The following is a 20,195-nucleotide window of genomic DNA, read 5'->3' on the forward strand; positions in this document are numbered from 1 at the left end:
CCCACTGCAAATCTTGACAGGACTCAATGGTTTAATTCAGTAAGTGTTCTCCTGCTGGACACAGAAAAGCTGCTACCACATCAGGAGACAAGCACACTGAGTATCCTCTACAAAAAGGAGAGAACAAGCGCCTTGCATGCTTCTTGTCACACAATGGCAATCTCACTGGAGCCATAGCACCACTGTCAGACTCTTAACACTTCAGATGGGATCTCTCACATTTAAAACACAGGAGCCAGCAGCCACCACTACCAAAGGCAATGAATGGTAAATGCTGGGGCAGGAGCTAGACATGATATTCCACTCACAACAGTTGCATGTCTTGGTGCAAGTCCTGTACAGACAGAATACGGAGCCCTCCACCCTTCTTGTCTGACAAGAGTCAGATGTCTGTACTAATGAGGGGATTATGAATACCTTGAGGACACAGCCTTTTATTGTGAAAAGCAGGCCAGAGCTGTATATTCCTAAAGGAGGGGATCTCTGAATTCTCTTTTCCCCAGACATGAAAGCTGTACTATTACCCATAAGTGTGGCCAAAATAGCTGTGTAACTGAGCTCTCGGGGGACAAGGCCATGATGTCCTTTAACCCTCCTGCCATCTAAGGAGGGACAATGTCAGTACCAGACTGTTATGTGAATACAGGAAAGAGAGAGGACACTCCCTGCAAGCTCCCAGCTGTTTCCAAGGCACCTGTTAAAAAAAATAAATACTAGTCTCCATCCAGCTACACAGAACTACTGGTGTCAGTTTACATAGAAATAAGTAACAAAAATGATGCTTGAAAATGCCTTTAGTTTGCTCACTTTAACAGTTGTTGAACCAAACAGAAGAGTTAACAAGCAACTGAAGCCTTAACTTACAGCCAGAGATGACTATAAATCACACAGTGAACAAGAGTGCACCTGGGAGGGAATTCTGTTTTTACAACATGCAAAATTGATTAAGTGGTAGCACTTTCCCTGAACACATTTATGAACCTCAGAGGAAAAAATACATTGTCTAATACTCTCACACACTCCTTATATCATCACTAACCATTAAGCATGTATAGAACTGAGTAAGGAAAAAAAACTAAATAAGCAAAAAAAAAAAAAAAAAGTGGTATCAGTGAATATAATGGCTTGAAAAGCCCATACAGAAACATGCAGCATTAAGTCAATCCTGACCTAATAAGCTCTGCATAGAAAACATATGTCAAGACTTGACTCAGTCTCAGGAAACTAAAAGATTTTTTTGTAAAGGGGTCTAATAATGCAAGGCTGCCATCTGAAACTTTTAAAATAAACCGAAAATGCAACACTCTTGCCTGCTGTCTGGACCATTTAAGAGAGAATATCACTTGAGATTACAGGAAATTTCCTTGAGATTTTGCATAATGCAGTTGGAGAGAGAGATGCCTGGAGGACAGGGGCAGGAATCTGCTTACTCCTTCTACCTTGTGAATCGTCAGCACCCACGCTGAGACACTTTTGACACCCCTTAAGCAGGTCAAAGTTAACAAAGATTTTTCTATATAGGCCAGACAGAGCAGGCAAAGTTTTGGGGCAGGGTTATATTCTGTTACACCAGGGCCACGTTCTGGTTCCTCAATGCACATTACTGCATGGGAATTACAGACCATGAATTGTCCTCCAGACAGAACTGTCCTCACCACTCTGAAAGACAAAGATCTCAAAGACATTTGGCAGCTAAATGCTTTTACATGGTGTAATAGGGTCAGAGGCAGACCATCTACCTTTTTCAAACACTCAGGTTGGAATTTCACATTAACCATGGACCTGTTGAATTTTTAAATGGATCAGCTCGTGAACAGGATAAACAAGAATCTTATCTTAATTTTCACATTCTACAGTAATACCAGCTTTACCTTGCTTACCCAGGGAGCTCTAGTAAACCCTTCAGGGGCTTAAGCAGAAAGGACAGACTAGAACATCCACAAGTATAATGTTTTATAAAAATAAAAGCTTTAGTGTTTACAAGCAAGAAAAGGTCTTCATTGTCTGCATGACTCCACGGCTGCCAAGATGTCCTGCAGGATGCTGTTCCTGTTTTCCTTACTTACCTAGAAAAAGAGAAATTAAAACAGATGTAATTGGATGAATAACCTTTATATCATGATTTACTTCAAAAACAAAGCAGAAAATCAAATGCATTTCATTCCTGGTGGGGAAGTGCTGAGTGTCAAACCCTTGCCTTCTCTACCAATAATACATGAAACTAAACCCACAAAACTGCCTATGATGTAATTACTCATGGATACCCATTGCTTGGATACCCAGGGCTTGAATAAACTAACAGGAATTGCTCAAAGAACCACTGTGTACTTTTGCCATTACTAGAAGTCCCTTTCAGTTACTGAACCTCATTTTTCTACAACAGAGTGGAGGTCTTACACCTTCAGCACTTCAAAAGTCTGTATTTCTATGGATGACAGGCCAAGTAAAAAGCATCTTCAATGACAAAATTAGAACAGGCTTACCAACAGCACATCTGTGCAGTGAGAAGCCTTAGCACTGCAGGACAGAACACCTTGAAAGAGAAATAAGGCTAATTGAAAAAGCTGGGAGACTTTTATAGTGCACTGAGGTATGTCCTTTGTTATCAGTCCCTTGAAATGCTGGACTCGAACACCAGCCCACGTGACAATCCATACAGTTCAGCATCCTGTCTTCTGCTGGGCCCACCTGTGTTGCAGCATCTGTAGACTGCCAAGGCAACATTACCACTCGCTGACCAGCTCAGCCCCTGGGTACAGCAGTGACAGAGCACAGAACTGCAGGGCTGAGAGTTGCAGATTTCCTCTTCTTGAAGATTCTGCCCTCATACAGTTACCTGTGTTACGTACATGACCGCAGCATTACTAACTCAACCACCACTTGGGGAGAGGGCTGACGTGGTAAAAGGGCAAAACAACTGCAAAGTGTCAGTGAAAGCTTCATTTAAAAAATTAAGGACATTTCTGCAGTGCTCAGATTTTTTCTGCAGAAAGGGCAAGAAGAAATCACACAAAGACAGATGAGAAGAAAAAAATAAACAAATAAAGGCAATCCTATCTATTAGCGAAGTTTGAAAAGTGCTGTTTGAAGGGAAAGAAAAGATACCACAGTATACATGACGTAAAGCTCTTCACCAGCAAGGTTTCTTTGCATTCCCTGTAGCTACACTCGACAATCTGAGCACATGGATTTGCATTCCTTCCCACCAGTATGGACTGCAGTCAATACTGAACAGGAACAAGTCTATTATAATCACCACTGTCATCAACAAACTAGTGACAGCCCTACCTAAAACATTTAACCTAGGCACCCATTGCTATTCGTCACAGACATCCTATCCAAATGCTGGAAAGCAACACTGTAAACCTTGAGACAGTGGTCTCACCTATGACACTTGAATTCAAGGGAGCAAATCAACATGAGACTGAAGAAAAAGTCAACTAATGAAAAAAAAAAAAAAAAGAGGAAAGGGCAGGAAGATCTTCCTGAAAGTGTTGCTGTTTTTATTGAGCATCGTTCCAAGGCTATTATTAGATAAAAAGAAAGCCCCACAATAGCAAAGAGCAAGACAATAAAGAATGGAATTGCTCTTCAGTAAGACTATTGAGATACCCCGAGGTAAACAAGGCACGGAGCACAGATGAGCCAAGCTCTAAATCTCACAGCAAGTGTCCTGACATTCTGACTTTCAAAGGACCTTCTGAACATTTAATAGCTCTTCCCACCGCCTCAGAGCCAACAAAAACAATAGTCCGTTTTATCTGTCCTCTTCCATACCTACATGCCAGAAGTCCAGTGAGAGCATCAGAGAGAAAGTGCCAAGTGCTGGGAAATTCTCACAACAGTTTGCAAAGGCTGCTTGATAGATATCAGCCTCCTCCTAAGGTCTGGAGACATTCTGCACAGGCAGCTTTCCCAGACAGAACAAATCTCCCAGTATCTGTACTGAATGTACAAAGAGATGGGTAGATTTTTAGGGAGTAAAGGCAACCGTGGATATCGCTTTTCACTGAGCACTTAGATAACTTTGAATAAATGATCACCTAAGCTTCAAGGATGCAAAAGCAGAGGAGAGAAACCTTCTTTCCCTAACCATTTGAGTACTGTCAAGGAAACAGGATTTGTAGTTTGTTCAACTGGAACCTCTTCTTCTGATGCATTTAACTGATAGCTCGCTTTCTTCAAAGGCAGAAACAACCAAACTTCACTAAGGAGTTCCACAGATGCAAAATTAGTAGAAAGGAAAACAGAAGAAAATGAAGGCATTCCAGCTGCCAGGGGTAAAGAGATCCTAGTTATGACACCACATCTGCAAAGCTACACAGATCCAGGCAGTGAAGCTCTTTTTGTACTATTTTCATTGGAAAGTTGAGTCCATGGTAAAATGGAATTGGGCAACAATGGAAAAAAATGTGTTAAATATCAGAGCTCCTATCGTTAAGTGCTCTGAATGTAATAAATAAAGCATTTGGATCCAAATTTCAACTGCTCTTTGGGCATCTGGGCCCATTTACAGCAACTGAATATGCTTTCAAGGTAGAAGTGACTGTAAAACCCAAAACAGCTGCGTCTATGCCCTTAGCATCGAGCACCAGAACCATCCTTGTGACAATAAAAGAAGGCTCAGAAAGCTCTGAGTCACTTAAATGCAACCTAACTCCATGTTAAGTGACAAAGCAGACAGAATTTTTTTGGAAGGTAGCCACCTACATCTGCACAGTTCAGGCATCATAAAAGCCAGCTAGAATAAAGCTAACCACAAGCTATTTGGGCACATCGCACATTGTAACCTCAGCAGCATGAACAGGACAGCTCATTTTTAGTAAAGGTTTTTTCAGGTAGAGAACCATTGCTCCATTGAAATGTACAGGCCATAAACAACATGTAAAAACATGATGTATTGGCATGACATACCAAATAACCTTGGGCTGAGTGGCAGGAGCCTCTAGAACATCACCTGATAGAAAGAGGCAGCAGAATCACAGAATTGTAGGGGTTGGAAGGGACCTCTAGGCTTGAAAGTTCCTTGAATAGCCAAATACTGATTTCTAGCACCATTTCTGAGAGAAGGAAGCAGATGTTGTTGCCTTGCCGTGACTGCATCCTAAGCAGTAAGTGACTGCTGCTTTCTCCATTCCCTCTCCCCCCCAGTTCTACCACCATAAGGCTATCATGTGGAATTCACATTCACAGACATCCCTGTTGAGCAGTCCAACAACCAACACACATGCAGTTCTCGGTGGGAAACGTGGGTTTTAATCTCCAGGGGGAAAGGTAGGAGTTGAATGTTTAGGGGAATCTTTTCTTGCTTTTGCTGCTGGGGCTGCTTCAGTGCTTAACAAGGCTTTTAATTTAAGAAACAGAAAGTAAAGATGATGAGAATGGGACTACCGAGCAAAAGAAAGCTGAGGTGCATTTCCGAGTGCTGCAGCTCTCACTCTGAAGAGGAAAAAAAGAAGATGGAGGCTTTGCTTTATCTGCAGTAATTAAGATCACACAGTAAAAAGTGGTTAAGATCTTTTTTCCCCTTCCTCATTCACTTGAATTACAAGGAAGTACCTATTGTCACTGTGACCTGCTTCCACTGAAGAACAGGCTGCAGTACCACACTGCTCCACAGCCTGTTAGCCCTCCTGGTAAGCCAGAACCTGCAAGTCTCAGTTACTGTATTTATAATTTATAGGGATATGCAGTTCAGTTTCAGATACACAGCTTTATTCTCTACGAGAAACAGTAACACAGAGCGGAAAAATAAATCAAAGGAGAGGGGGCTGCATTTAGTTCATTCTTGCAAAGTAACCAGGGCACTTGGAGATGCTAAGGAAACCTGACACGTATCCCTGCAAACAGGCAGTTCTGCTGAGGTACGTTTTTGGTTTTTCTGATCAGTTGCAGAGAAATTCTCTCTGAGGCCCTAATGTCCTGAATATCATGTCTGTAAAACAACATAATGAATTCTAAAGTTGTTTCACTGACTCCAGAGAAAGCACACTCCATTTACAAGTGTCTTTCTTCTACAAATTATTTCTGCAAACTCCACTGCTGCCTTTTTTTTTCCCCCCAATTGAATATGATTACGGGTAATATTCCTGCAAGACAGACAGCAAAAAATAAAAAGAAATCTGACTGTACTTCAAAAGATTTAACTCTTAGGAATAATGAATACTTAAGTGGCAATAATACTACAGTACAAAAACTTTCAAAAACAACGGCATCATTACTTCTACAGCCTCTCAAAAGCAAAGCCAGCTGTGATTTTTTTTTTAATAAGGTGAACACCTGCCCACTAGGAACCAAATGGAAACTAAAAGACTTATTTCATACAAGCTCTCCTCAGCTATCCAATGGTAGCAACAATCAGTTTTTAAACAGAGCCAAACACAAAACAGCAACCCAGAACAGAAGGCTCTTTAGGGGTATTTTAATATTACTCACAGTGAACAGTTCAACATCTTTCCTACTTCTTATTTCTTCAACAAGATCCAGTGGCCTTCCCTTTGGTATTGGGATCGTTCCAAGTACCACTGTCCCAGAGCCAGCCAGCATCTGACGAACAGCTTGGATAAAAGCCTGACTGAAGAGTTCCATTTTACCAATCTCATCTATGACACAAATCTTTTTCTCTGCATCGCTGCCCTGGTTTACCTGAGGAGACAGTAAACAACACAGAACTTCGAATAAGCAACAGAAATAACTTCCATGCTAATCAAAATTACCTCCAAAACAAATCCATTGCAACACTGGGGAAAATTGAAAAGTCAAAGCTGCTGCTGCAGCTGGTAACTGACCAACTTTAAATCTGTCATTTATATTTCAGCAAAGACTGGTGGAAAGATGAGAATACGTGTATGGCATAAATACCAGCTATGATGACAGGAAATATTCAGAATATCACTTGTCCCTTCAGAGCAGAATAGTCCAGCTATTTGACTATATAAAGAACTGCTCTCACTAAATCTGAGGGACCCAAACATTTCAAAACATTGAACTTTGCATTTAGATTAGATCAATATCAACACAACAAAATAATTAAGAAAGGCCTGCATTAAACCCAGTGTTGGAAGCTTGGAGCTACAGAATGCCTCTCAAAAACAATTTTAAGTTGAGAAAATTGTTCCTCGCTATTTTAGCATAAAAAAAATTACATCAGATTTTTATACCTGTACCTACAATTTCCAAACTTTAAGTAAGATTTCAGATTTTATGAAGGTTGTTTTTTCATTATCAGCTCATACAGTAGCAGTTTTTTCTGTGTCAGCTGAGCCCTTAGTGCTGCAAACTGAGGCATGCAGAGAAGTGAGCAGACACAGGCAGCTCTCAGGGTCTTCACCTCTGGCTCCAGTGTTTGTTGCATCAGGATGAAACTTTGAAAGTTCAAACCGTTTGTCCTAAGTAAAATAAGAAGGTAGGAGCCAAACTGTAAACAGAAACATGCTGACCTCTCCAGAAACAGGAACACTGTTCTCATTCACACTGTGCCTTCCTTTTCTGTCTGATCTATTGATTTGGCATTGACTTGACCATCAGATTTGTGATTATAGCCTGCCATCACAACAAAGCAGAGCAGAGGCACATTGTGATAACATCTCTAGAGAAAAAAGAAAACAAAACAAAACCACACACCAAATGGAAACCAAAATGAAACATAAAGAGTGCTATGGTGGCAAAACTCAGCACTTCTCTCAAAACAACTTTTTCCAAAGCTATCTGGATAAACAATCAGGCCATTGCCAGCTTTTTTCCCTCTCTCATGTCAGAACAGTCACCTTCTATTTCTTCCTTCCTTGTGATACAGAATGATATAAAGAGATTGCTCTGGTTGTCCTCTCCTGGTATAGGTAACCAACTCTCCAGTAGTTGCAGATGTGAGGAATCACAGAATAAATCAACTTAACTCAAAACACCACTAAAGAATCACAAACATGCACCAGTAACAGCCATACTACGCAGAGCCTAAAGAAAATAGAAATCAAAACATTTTTCCCTGTGAGGACCAAGTATTCACTTCCAGTAAAGTGAGGGAACTGTTTAACATGCATCCTAAAACCTTTTTAGGTCTCTCCTGTGTAGCTGTTTTATTTAAAATCCTTTCACAGTTCTCCCTTGTGCCTAACATCTTTGTTTCCTCCTTTCAGACTTTAACATTCCTTGATAAAAACAAGAAATCGATCCTCAGTCTTGTTTTCGCTCCTTGCACACCTCTGGTTTTGTTTTTTTGTTGCTATAAGTTTACTAAGAAGACCCTTCTTCCTTGACCCCTTGAGCTTTGGCAGCGTAGGAAAATTACAACATGATTTTTAGCAGTACTGTTCAGCAGCTACTGCACACAGTTTATGACATATTATTGCCAAAGTCAGATCTGTTCCTGTTTGATTTTTAAGAGGGGGGAAAGGTTGGGGTTAGAGGGGAAGGACAAAGAAAAAAGGTGACAATCATAATATTGCTTGCATTGCCATAGAAGAATGACCAGAAAAGGGCAGGAAAAAGACTATGGAAGTCTTGTCACAGAGCACTCCTTGTGCAGTTGGCTAAGACTCTTTATTAACGTCATAGGTTCATAGGTTCATTAGGTTGGAAAGGACCTACAAGATCATCTAGTCCAACCATCCTCCTATCACTATCTCTACCCAACTACTAAATTAAGTCCTTTAGCAGCTCATCTAAACGCTTCTTGAACAGCGCTAGGGATGGTGCCTCAACCACCTCCCTAGGCAGGCCATTCCAGTGCCTGACCACTCTTCCAGAGAAAAAATGTTTCCTCAGGTCTAATCTAAATCTTCCCCGGAAATCCCCTAAAATCAAAACTGAGTGCTGTAGAATGGCCTTCCAATAACAATCATTATCATAAAGCATCCATTTTTTCCAGCAGCTTGAGTATAATACTCACATTTCTCAGCACAGGCAGAACCAACTGCTCAAACGAAACAACGTCTACAACGTATTGTCCAACACGACACTCACGTCTTGAAGTAGAAGAATCAGAACTGAATTTGAAAGACACACACAAATCCTTCTAAGTACTAAGTTTAGTAAGAATGTACTGCAGTCATTTCAAGTGGATTTACTGGAATAATTACTCTAGTAAGTCAATTTGCTCTTAATTCTTCTAAGCAAAGAAACCGTGAAAGCGATGCATTATGTAATATTGCAGGTAGCATACTTTCAGATAACAAATATGCCATGAGCTACATCAGTACTATGTGACCTTAAATTTGAACACTGTACAGTGGGACATAAAAAATATAAAAGGTAATAAAGATGTCTTCAATGAAATTAAAATACACACCTGCATTTCTTGCAGACATAGGAGCTACCTTTGAATTAGGTAACGTGACACTAAACAGCATTAGAGTAGTAGCCCAAAGCTCAGAGTAGGCTGTAAAACAGGCTTCAAAAAATACTCATTTTGTATGTACAGCCTCACACTATTCTGAGTGAGCTGCCTTTATTAACAGTATGCAACTTATTTAGTCAGGTCAGTTATATCTGAATGTGATGGAAACATCATACCTGGACCTAGGCCAAGTTGTGCAGGAATCATGAATCGAGCCTAATAACTTAGGAGAGTGCTCTGCATCTCTGACGCCCTCTTCTTAGTGGGATTCTGAAGCTCTCTTTTTCTTAAAATGTAGGATTCACAGGCCAGTCAGTGGCTCTTTACACATTACATGCTATTCATCTTTAATTTTCATATTCTGTACTCATAAATCAGCTGGTAGAAAGAAATAATCTTTCCTCCTGTCTACAACAAGCTACTCGCTTGTATCCCAAAAAGACCTGGACTCAGGGAAAAAGCTCTATCTGGTGCAAAACACGAAGTAGAAACGAACATTGTTCTCTAGGTCATTTTCTTTTTAAACTATGCAATAGTGTCCACATAGACAATGCAGGTATCAGCCAGAAAATGAGAACTGAAGAAAGAACATCATACGAAAGCCATATCTGTACTAGTAATCACCTTCTAGAAGGGCATTTAACATGCTGACAGACTAGACAGGCATAAAACAACAAGCTGCTTAGAACAATTTAAACCTCAGTACCTAACTCTAGATAAAGGACCTCGTTTTCCAGATAAAGTAACGACATCAAATCCTCTTCTTCTGCCACCTTCTTTAACTTCCTCTGTGTAAAATCCATCAATGGGAACGTCTGAGGATTTTAGTGCTTGAGTGACTTTCTGGATCAAAGTAGTCTTTCCAATGCCTAGAAATAAAGAGGAGACAAAAAGTATGTGGGATTAATCTTCTGTGGTAAAAGCTTACGTTTAAACATCACAGTAATTACCTGGTTTAGCAAGAACATCCATTACCATTTGCAAATTGTTTTGTTTTTTTTAAAGGTAGGAAAAGCAAGAATAGAAGCACCTTTCAAAGCCCATGCTGTACTGATGCTATAACAGCTCATTATCCTTTAAAAATTACGTCTTCAGTGAAGTCACAACAGAATGGTACAAATACCCCAGGCTACAAGTGAACTTGTTAACTTTGATTGTGCCTGGGCAGGCCACAGAGCTTGCCCAAAGGCAAGCAAATGCCCAAGAGATCAGCCCACGCTGAGAGCCATACTGTGACCCAACTGGTAACTAAGCAAGCTGCAAGGCTGACTGATGAACCTTTTCTATCACTGCTATTTGCTACTTTTAAGAAAAGAGATGAATTAATCCTCTTTTTTGATTAGGTCTAAACTGATTGCTATTACCAGAGTTCTGACTTCCAGCAAGATAAAGCACATATTACTGTTTTGTCCTAGAAACTGGAATCAATCAGTACTGTCGAGTTAGCAGATCCTACACAGCAAAAAAATAGGCTTCTAATGCTACAGTAATTAAAGCAAGAGAGGCTCTTACTAGATACAGGGAAAAACATTTTTTATTGTGAGGACAATCAAGCCCTGGAGAAGGTTGCCCAGAAAGGCTGAGCCGTTCTATTCCTTAAGGTTTTCAGGACTAGATAAAACCATGAGCAACATGGTCTGGGCTCATAGCTGACCTGGCATTACGCCCCCTGAAATCTCTCCCTGTATGAATTAACCTTGGCTCCCATAATCCATTCTCCCACCCTAATAAAGATCCTCAAAACCTTTCCCATCTGTTATCGCCCAGCACAATTTGATGTACTTTTTAGTATGTAAATGCTGACCATCTTCCAGGCACTCTTTGTTCCCTATTTTACCTTTAGTAAAGTACATCCCTTCACAAAGCTGAGCTTAAAATAAGAGTGTTGCCTCTCATAGTTTACTGAGATCACTTCATTTTTAATCATTATTATAAAGTAATTCTGCTTTAGAAAACAGAATTATCCTGTAGAAAAAAAAACCCAAAACATTAAATTCCTGGAAATAATGAATATATTTTATTGTAACATGTGTAAAGATGTCAAGAGAATTATTTTCACTATGCACATTTCAAATTTCTTCCCTAAATTTTAAGCAGATTTAGGAACTACTTTCTTAACCATGAGCATCATGGAATGGTTTCAGCTGGAAGGGACCTTGAAGATCACACAGTTCCAACCCCCTGCCAAAGGCAAGGACATCTCTCACTAGATCGGGGCCCCATCCAACCTGGCCTTCAAGGATGGGGCAACCACAGCTTCTCTGGGCAGCTTGTGCCAGTGCCTCAGCAACCTCATAACATATAATTTCTTGTAATTTCTTTCTTGAACTTGCACCATTTAAACTCATTACTCCTTGTAACTACACTCCCTGATAAAAAGGTTCCTGCCCAGCTTTACTGCAGTCTCCCATTAGGTACTGGAAGACTGTTGTAAGGTGTCCCAGGAGCCTCCTCTTCTCCAGGCTAAAACATCACTGGTAAAATCTTCTGTAGCTCCAAGGGCATCTGCTCAAACATAAATTCTGAAGATTGACGCCAAAAGGATTTCTGGCATTTGAACAACAAAATAACAAACACAGAACTATCAATTATCTGCCATCTTCCCAAGCCCTTGTCTCTGTAAGAGAATTTATACTAATCCAGCTAAGTAGATTTGAAATCTCTGATTTGGTTACCTTTATTCAGTCAATTGACAAAGTAAGATGAAACAATTACAACTAAACTTTGGAAAGCTTAAAAGTTACACGTTTATCTAATCAAAACGGTACATTAAATTTCAGTTAAATGCACACAGGCAAGGAGCTCAACTTCCTCTGCCATCTGCTAGAGGCCTGTGCTCCAGTGGACATTAAGGATCTCTACCTGAACCTACCAGTAGCATTTTAATTCCAGACCACCCAAGCATCTGCAAAAAAACAAACAAAAAAAAAAATATTATGCCCAGGGCTTCATTTAAACAAGGCACCGTGCCCTCAAGCTGCGGCCGGGCCCAGCTACCGCCGGGACTCATATACCCGCCGGGCCAAGCCCTGGGCGGCCACGCCTTGTCCCCTCGCCCCATTCCCCGGGCTCCCCTCGCTGCTGGCGCCAGGCAGCCGCTTTACCTGGGGGTCCCGTGAGGAAAACGTGCCTGGACATGGCGGGGAGCAGCAGCCACGCTCCGCCCTATAGAGCCGGGCTGCGCGGTGCAGAGCACCGCCCTCGCTCCGCCCCTGTGCCGGCGGCCTCGCGATGCCGCTGCGGTGTGGAGGGCCGTGCCCGTGGGCTCTGAGTTACCGCGCCCTGCTTTGGTACTTTCTTCAGGATGGATGTTATTTAAGGGTTGGGGTTAGGGGAAACGAGGGGATACATTAGTTTCCTAAACATTTTCTTTGTTTCTTTTTTTTTTTTTTTCAGTCAGCTTGACCTACTTATTTTCTGAATAAGCTAGAAGAAGCTTCCCCTATGGGGTTTTGTCTTGTTTTTTGTTTTTTTTCCCTTTCCGTAAACAACGTGATCCGGGATGCAGGAAAGCAGTCGATAAAAAAAGACAAACAGGACAGCCCGTTGCAGTACTCTGTCGTCCTCACAGCGCGTTTTTCCTTCTGTTCAGAGCTTGCTGTGTTTGTGCCCGCTGCCCCTCCCCTGACACAGCTCCACGCCGTTCCCTCGGGCCCTGTGGCTGTCACACAGAGCAGAGCTCAGCGCTGCCCCTCCGCTCCCTGGGAGAGCTGCAGCCGCCATCAGGCCTCCCTCAGCTCCTCTGCTCTGGGCACACCAAGGGACCTCAGCTGCTCCTCCTAGATACTTAACCACCTTCATTTGGACGCTCTCTAAGAGTTTTATGTGCTTTTTGTACTGTGGCAGCTAAACCAACTGCAGGCTGAGCGGCTCTGCTGCTGCCTTAGCCCACATGCTGGCTGCCCACCGTATGCATTCAGCCTCTTTATTCGTGTAGGCTTGGAAGGTGGGGATTTGTCAGAGAACAAGAGGAAGGATTTCCACATAAAGTCTCCAGACACCTCGGGGTCAGCGCTTTCATGAGATGGGAGTTGCTCTCCCCTTTTCCAGATGTAGCGAAGCAATGCTAGGAGGTAGGGTAAATGAGTGAGGTGTTTGTTGCTCAGGTGGCATTTATAACTGTGGCTGGGGTCCCACTGGGATCTGCGGGCAGCAAGATGGAAAGGGTCACACCAGAATGAGAAGCAGTGCAGCTTACCAACACAAAGAGTGAGGGATGCACGGAGATGTCTCTCACCAACCCCAGGTCTGGTGCACTGCATTTAGGATAGCAGAGGAAAGTCTTCCTTCAGCTGGGATTTATAAACCAAAGCTGTTTACAGTTGCTGTATAACTATGTACTTCTGCTGTGTAATAGGCCACCATCTATAATCAGCTAGTGGAAATGGTGCTTGTTCAATTGCAACCTCAAATTGAGGGAGCTGTGATCCATTGTGTCCATTTTTCAGGAGAGTAACCTTATAACCAAATTGATAGTCTTTTCCTTTTAAGGCTAAGGCATGTCTCAGCCATAAATTCAAGCTGGTTGGGCCAGAAGGTGATGTAGGGGAGGCAAGACGTAGTTTTTGCCCTCAACAGTTTTGTACACACATTGGATATATTGCATGTAGTCAATTAGCTGGATATGTTTGTAGCATCATAGAACGCTTTGGGTTGGAAGGGCTCTTAAAGATCATTTAGTTCCAGCTCACCTATTACATGTTATATAGTACACCTTACATATTACATATCGACAGTATACTTCTGTTTTATGTAAAATCTAGGGAGTGATTAGAAGCAAAATTTGTTACTTATGAGTAGGCTGGGGATCGTTTGTATCAAAGTTTAGAACATCTATGTGTGTATGTATATGTGTGTGTGTGTGTGTATGTACATATATATATATATTTGGCCTATTTCTTTGAATCTGGCCAAAGTTCATTTCAGAGAAGAGATTGTAAGTCCAAATTCTTGTTTACCTATTCTTCCGTTTCAGTAATAACCACGTTTAGTTAATTTATCTTTCCCTTAAATGTAGTGATTTTTAGTTCTCATTCCACATGAGTACTGTTGAATGTTTATCGTGCTCAAGTACATAATTAAAAACTTGAGAACTCTGACATGGCTTTTGGAGGGTAAGAGGGTCAAGAGAGAACAAAGCTTCCCATATAATCTAAACATGAAAAATGTATTTTCATAATTTACATCTCAGGACTTTTTTGTTGTTTTGGTTTTCAAGAGCAGGGAATTTATCACAGTGTAAAGTTATGGCTTCCCACAGGGGTTTGTCAGGCATCTTTAATCTGAAGAAAGAATTATAGCAAAGAACCATGTATTTACTAGACTGTTAACACAAGTACTACATTTTATAACTGGCTATTATTCACCCTTGGCCTGGACTTCCTGCGCAGAACTTATTGTGGTTGGTTTTACAGGTAGATTTTCTGTACAATATTGAACTATCTCAGACTACTGGCTGGTTGCCCAGGCAAGCCAGCATAAAGAGACCCATACAATGTTGTTTTGTTTGACATACAATTTTACTGGGTTTTATAAGTCAGCCTTTCATTTGCAGAAGTACATGTTGGGAGTTTTGGGGCTATCACTGTTTGACATGACCCTTGGATTCTTGTACCATAATAGAAGAACCGTTTCATTCTGTTTTCAGGTACAGAAATAACTAATTCACTGCGTTGCTAAATCCTTGGGCTTGCAACCAATTGTGTGAGTAAAGCTGTTGCAGCATCAGGGCTTGAATTAATTAACATTCCACTTAGATTTCCATTATAATTTATGTATTTTTTACCATAAAATGTGCTCTCCTTCTGGGTGTTCTGTCTAGGCTGAAGTCATTCAAATGCACCAAGAAGAGGCAGTAGTTATGCCAACTATGTGTTTGTGGAGTTCTGCTGTTAAGGGGACCTTGCATTTGCTAAATGCATTTGAAGTTTTATTTATATTTCCTCAAAGACTTAGTATTTAGGTCTGCTCCCTTTTGTATACTTTATAATCTAGTCACTGCACAGAACATGAGCTGTTCAAGAGTCATGAAATGCAGTGTGCAAGTTTTCTCCTTTGTAGCTGTGTGCTATAGCCAGTTATCTGTGAAGTCAGCCTGCTTGCTGTCCTGATCATGGGATTTTTGCATTTTTGGCTAGGGCTGGCTGGCTGGAATAAAAAATACAACACATACCCTAGCATTGCCAGTAACTGAAAGAGAATGTGTGACATGGGTTATAATCCTTTTAGGATAAGCAGAGAAAAAGCTAACTCTTTGTCTTCTGAAATGCATAGCTTAATTAGTAGTCATTTATTTCTAAATGGTGAAGAATCTGCTGGCAGAACGTTTCTTCCTATCCAATTACCTAGACTCAATTTTTGGTAGATGAGCATCAGTTAAACTCAGTTCCTGCTGAACTGAACGGTATCGTTGGGCAACTCCATGAAAGAGCTGTCTGCAAAAGACTGGTGCCTGGAAAACATACCCGTTGGAGTAGAGAAGGTTGTGATTCTGAGTTGTGAGTGACCTGTAGAGACCTTGGAAGGGGCTGCCAGTCATAGTTATAAACTGCTTGCTAAGCCTAGGGAAGCCTGCATTTATAGCTAGATGTTCACTAAAAACTTGGATGGAGTCCTAGATCTCTATGTTGAATGGGGAAAAATTAATTAACTGCAAGTTTCCAGACCAGTGGCTAAGAAAAGAGGTCATTTTTGATATTTATGGTATTCCCTAGAGGCAGAAGCTGGAAGGAATGAGAGTGCAGTCCACCATTTCTGACCTGTCCCCTCAGTTGGGCAGTGGTTTATGTTTTAGCACCCTGCCTCAAGGAAGGCTCAACACATTGTTAGACTTCTGGCTCTTTGTTTATCTGATGCCTATTATTTTGTTATGGGAGAGAGAAAGTTTAAGTTGAAACCCTTCTCTTGCTCTCAGCCAGCATTTGTTTTTCTGATTCATAGTACCCTGAGTTTGTACAGCATTTTGCTGAGGTCAGGATAGAGAAGTACAGTTTATTTTTTTTTAAGAGGTTTAATTTTAGAGAGTTCTTTATTTTGTCCTTGTTCTCACTTGCAGGGAATGTTCCTGCTCACAGGTACTGGGCCTAACTGTATCCCACTAGGCATCTAATGATGCCAGCAGTTGTTTCCTTCTGACTGCCTCTGTTTTGCCTCTGGGGTAAGCATGGTGTCAGCAGGTGGCTGAGAATAAGCTGAGCTTCTATGGCCTGCCAATCTTTAATTTCAATCTTCCCAGAGAGATAAGCCACTAGGTAAATGCAGGGCCTCCTCTGGATGAAAACTGTGGTGCAGACTGTGTCAGTGATTTGACTATGGATCTTTTTCTGTAAAGTAGGAATTCTTTATGTTCCATCAATGGTTGTCATTGTTCCTTCAGCCAGAACAGAAAAAGTTCCTGAAAGTACTTCCTGAAAATAGAGACATAAGAAATAAATCCAGTCAAATAATATAAATACCCTCTAAATGCCCTTTTTAAGCGGGCAACATTTGTGAAGAAAATTAAGTGAATTTGCTACTTTAAACATAGACCAATCTTCAAAAAATGTAGTTGTGTATCTCTGCCAGCACAGCACAGCACATCATCTACCCAAACCAGTGTTTTTCTGTCAGTCCTTATAGTCCTTATCACTGTAAACACAGACACATATCTACAATATATACTTCAGGGGATTAGTTTCTCTGATTATAAAATCTTTAACCCTTCAGAGAAATGTATGCTGTTAAGCAAGACAATCAGGAAAACAGTAAAAATAATTTGTCTATGTAATAGGACCAAACAGGTGTACAAGTATGCCTTCTAGATTAGGAACTGAACAGAATTTCTGAAGAGAAAAATGGGAGATGATATGGCACTAGTCAGGGAGAAAACCTATATGCTTTTGAAAAACCTCTGTGACACACTGATTTATTTTATTTTTATTTTTGTTTTTGAAATTTGCTTGATGCCAGGTACATCTGCATGTCTCATTGCAGGATATAAACTTAAATAATATGATTCTCCACACTAATGAGACAAGAATAATACCATTAAAAGGTGTTTCCTTCAGTTGATACAAAAATGCAGTACTATTCCTGTATGTAGCTCTCTCCTGTTAATCCGAAGTGGGGATTGATTGCTTTGAAGTCAGCATGGTGTGACCTGGAGAGGAATTCCTCCATCATGACAGCAGTACAGTGGTAATTCAAAGTCACTGTGAGAGCAAAAGCAGGGGTAAGAAGTAGGCCTGCTGGTAAAGTACAAGTAGCACAGCCATTGTTCTCGCTGGGATCAGCATCAGGTATGTCTTGCCTTAGAAATGAAAACACAAAGATCTTCCATGAATAACGCATTTGTGCTAGATTTTCCCCTTAATAAGTTGCTTCTCCTCTGTGTTGAGATGTTTTAAGACATTTTTTGCATCTCTTTGTTGAAACAGAATGCTATTTGATTGTACCATTCTTCAGACTGAAAAATAGCATGTGCATAGCACTATTACTTATTTATTTCTTCTTGAGACATATGTGCTAACGTGTGGATTAGTATATAATGAGAATGTTATCTTTGTAGATTACTTTCTTGATCACTGACTGCCCAATACAAACACCTTTCTCATCTAGCATGTTTCCTGCAGAAGCTTATTGTCAGGGAACAGCAGGAGCTGAGGGTGGCAAGGACTCGAGATGTTGTTCAGAGCATCATCTCACTGTAGCTGAACTCTGTGGGTAGTTCTGGGATCTGCAGACAGTCCCAGACAAGGCAATGGAATGAGTCAAGTCCAGGGTCAATCCAGGTAGTCCAGTCAGGAGCAGCAGGAGGCAAGGCCAGATTGAGTACTGAAGGCAAAGCTAGAGTATCTCTGTCAGGTCCATCCAGGAGACAGGGCAAGGGACAAAGCTGCAGCACAGGTCCAAGGCTCATCAAGAAAGCAGAAGCAGATACAGGACTGAGAACAGATATCCCTACAGCATAGCTCAAGCAGAGACTAAAAGTCGAGGGACAAGATGAAATAGGGCTTCTGTGGGCATAGGGAAGAGGGTGAATGGAGGCACCAGATGTGGTTGGTCAGGGCCTATTTGGCTAATCGTTGGCCTGTTCTTTTTTTAGATTGTCTGACCCTCTGAATTGCATAGTTGTAGTTCTTGCTCCTTGTTTAAAGCCGAACATACTTTTCTATGTTTGATGCTAGTCTGGTCCTAGGAAAAAGAAAGCAATGTGATCATACTGAGTGTATGTGTATGTCACTTCACCTCTAATAACCTTTGAACCTCCTGGGCAACTGCAGCCAATTTAGCAGGGAGAAAAGAGTCAAACATCTAATAAGTTGGTATACATTTTTAGACATGCCTGCCTGGATATGACACAAAGACCTTTCAATGCTCTGAGAGAAGTATGCAGCATAAATAGAATCCTTATTAAGCAGGAGAGAAGCCATGAAGAGTTCAACCCATAGCACAAATCTGTAGGAAACCAGGTTTCACTGTTTCCTTTCTCAAGAAAACAGCTTGCTTGTTTGCTCTTTTCAGTGATCTCCCACCTCCTACTTCTTCAAAAAGAAAATAGTCTCCTTGAAACTGCATGACACGTTGTATGAGATTCTTATATTTTTAGTAGAAATAGCAAGAAGCATTCACTTGGAAAAAAAAATAGGAAAAACAACTTGGCTTGTTATAGGATGATGAAAATAGATTTCCTATGTTAATCTGTTATTTTGACTTAAATAATCACCTGCAAATTTCAAATTTCAACTGTGCTGTGATGTTAGATGTCAATGGAATAACCTGTAACTGAGGTAGAACTTCACTGCAGTAGAGAACAGATTTGATCATATTGCTGGATTTCTCAGTTGCTGTTTTTTAAAGTGTAACATTTTCGTCAAGAAAATGTCATTCTTATGATTGTTGGTTTACATAGGCATGAACATAAGTGAATTTCTCCACTACCTCGAGTGACAGTTGGCAGACTGCTTGATAAAAACTGCTATACTGGAACAAATGCATCAAGCAGTAATTCCAGTAACACAATTTACTCAAAAAAGGCACAGGATGAAGTGAATGCAAAAATCCCAGGATAGTGAAGCAAATTGTATCCCACAGGGGGCCTAATCTTAAATGCAGGAGCAAACAAAATCCAAAGTTAACAGGGATGAATAATAAGCTGGTATGAAATGCTAGAGATGTGTGTACTTTTTTTTTTTTTTAATTAATAGCTGTTATTCATGAAGGATGCAGCAGTGAGCCCTGCAATATGCAGCTGGACGGGTGCAGAGACGGTCAGCAAGAACCTCTATGTGCCTTTGCACAAGCAGGGAGTGATATGTAGGTGCTATCAGAAGCTGCTGAAACTCGTAGCCCAAGAGAGGCAAGGCTGCTTTTGCTCCTTATTCCCCCACGCAGCCATAGGTAAGACTGAGTGTGTATTCCTAACAGACACTCTGTGACTTCTCCTGTTGCTAGCACCCCACACACAGTGGCCTTTATGACTCATGGTGCCCTCTCCTGTTGCTGACACTAGGACCTCTTACTCCCCACAGTCTTTCTAGTTGGTGGTGTGGGGAACCGGGGGATCATATTTGAAGTTCAGCGTGGCCAGATAAGTGTGACAGCCAGCCCTTTTTATCCTCCATTTTCCCATATTTGTTCCTCCCCAGACTACTTTGTCCTTCCCTTTCCATCAAAACCAGGGACCTCCACTGGGGTTGTTTGAGTTCTCTCTGCCGCGTGCATCCTTTCTTCTCCATGTGTCTGTCTTTTAATTGCAACCTAATGGATAAGGTGAGTAGACAAACTCTCCCTCTGCTTTCACAGAGCAAGGGTTACAGTCTGTGTATCTGCTGAGTGAAATGTCTTGAAACTTTCACAAAGAAAGGGGCAAAAAGATTCATTG

At 41.1% G+C, this 20,195-nt stretch overlaps 1 protein-coding gene across 1 annotated transcript; it reads right to left on the reverse strand.

Annotated features, from left to right (window-relative positions):
* Window positions 1-1,949: 1,949 nt before the first annotated feature.
* NTPCR (nucleoside-triphosphatase, cancer-related) lies at window positions 1,950-12,511 on the reverse strand. Its single transcript, XM_065730248.1, has 5 exons — window positions 12,439-12,511; window positions 10,041-10,203; window positions 8,888-8,984; window positions 6,436-6,645; window positions 1,950-2,066 (listed from the first exon to the last, which is right to left on the reverse strand). The coding sequence occupies exons 1-5, from the start codon at window positions 12,470-12,472 to the stop codon at window positions 1,998-2,000; spliced, it is 573 nt and encodes a 190-aa protein (XP_065586320.1). The 5' UTR covers window positions 12,473-12,511; the 3' UTR covers window positions 1,950-1,997.
* Window positions 12,512-20,195: the final 7,684 nt, after the last annotated feature.

Source organism: Cyrtonyx montezumae, unplaced genomic scaffold (genome assembly GCF_038088225.1).
Source record: "Cyrtonyx montezumae isolate F1298 unplaced genomic scaffold, pur_monq_1.0 scaffold_0, whole genome shotgun sequence".
Taxonomy (NCBI): Eukaryota; Metazoa; Chordata; class Aves; order Galliformes; family Odontophoridae; genus Cyrtonyx; species Cyrtonyx montezumae.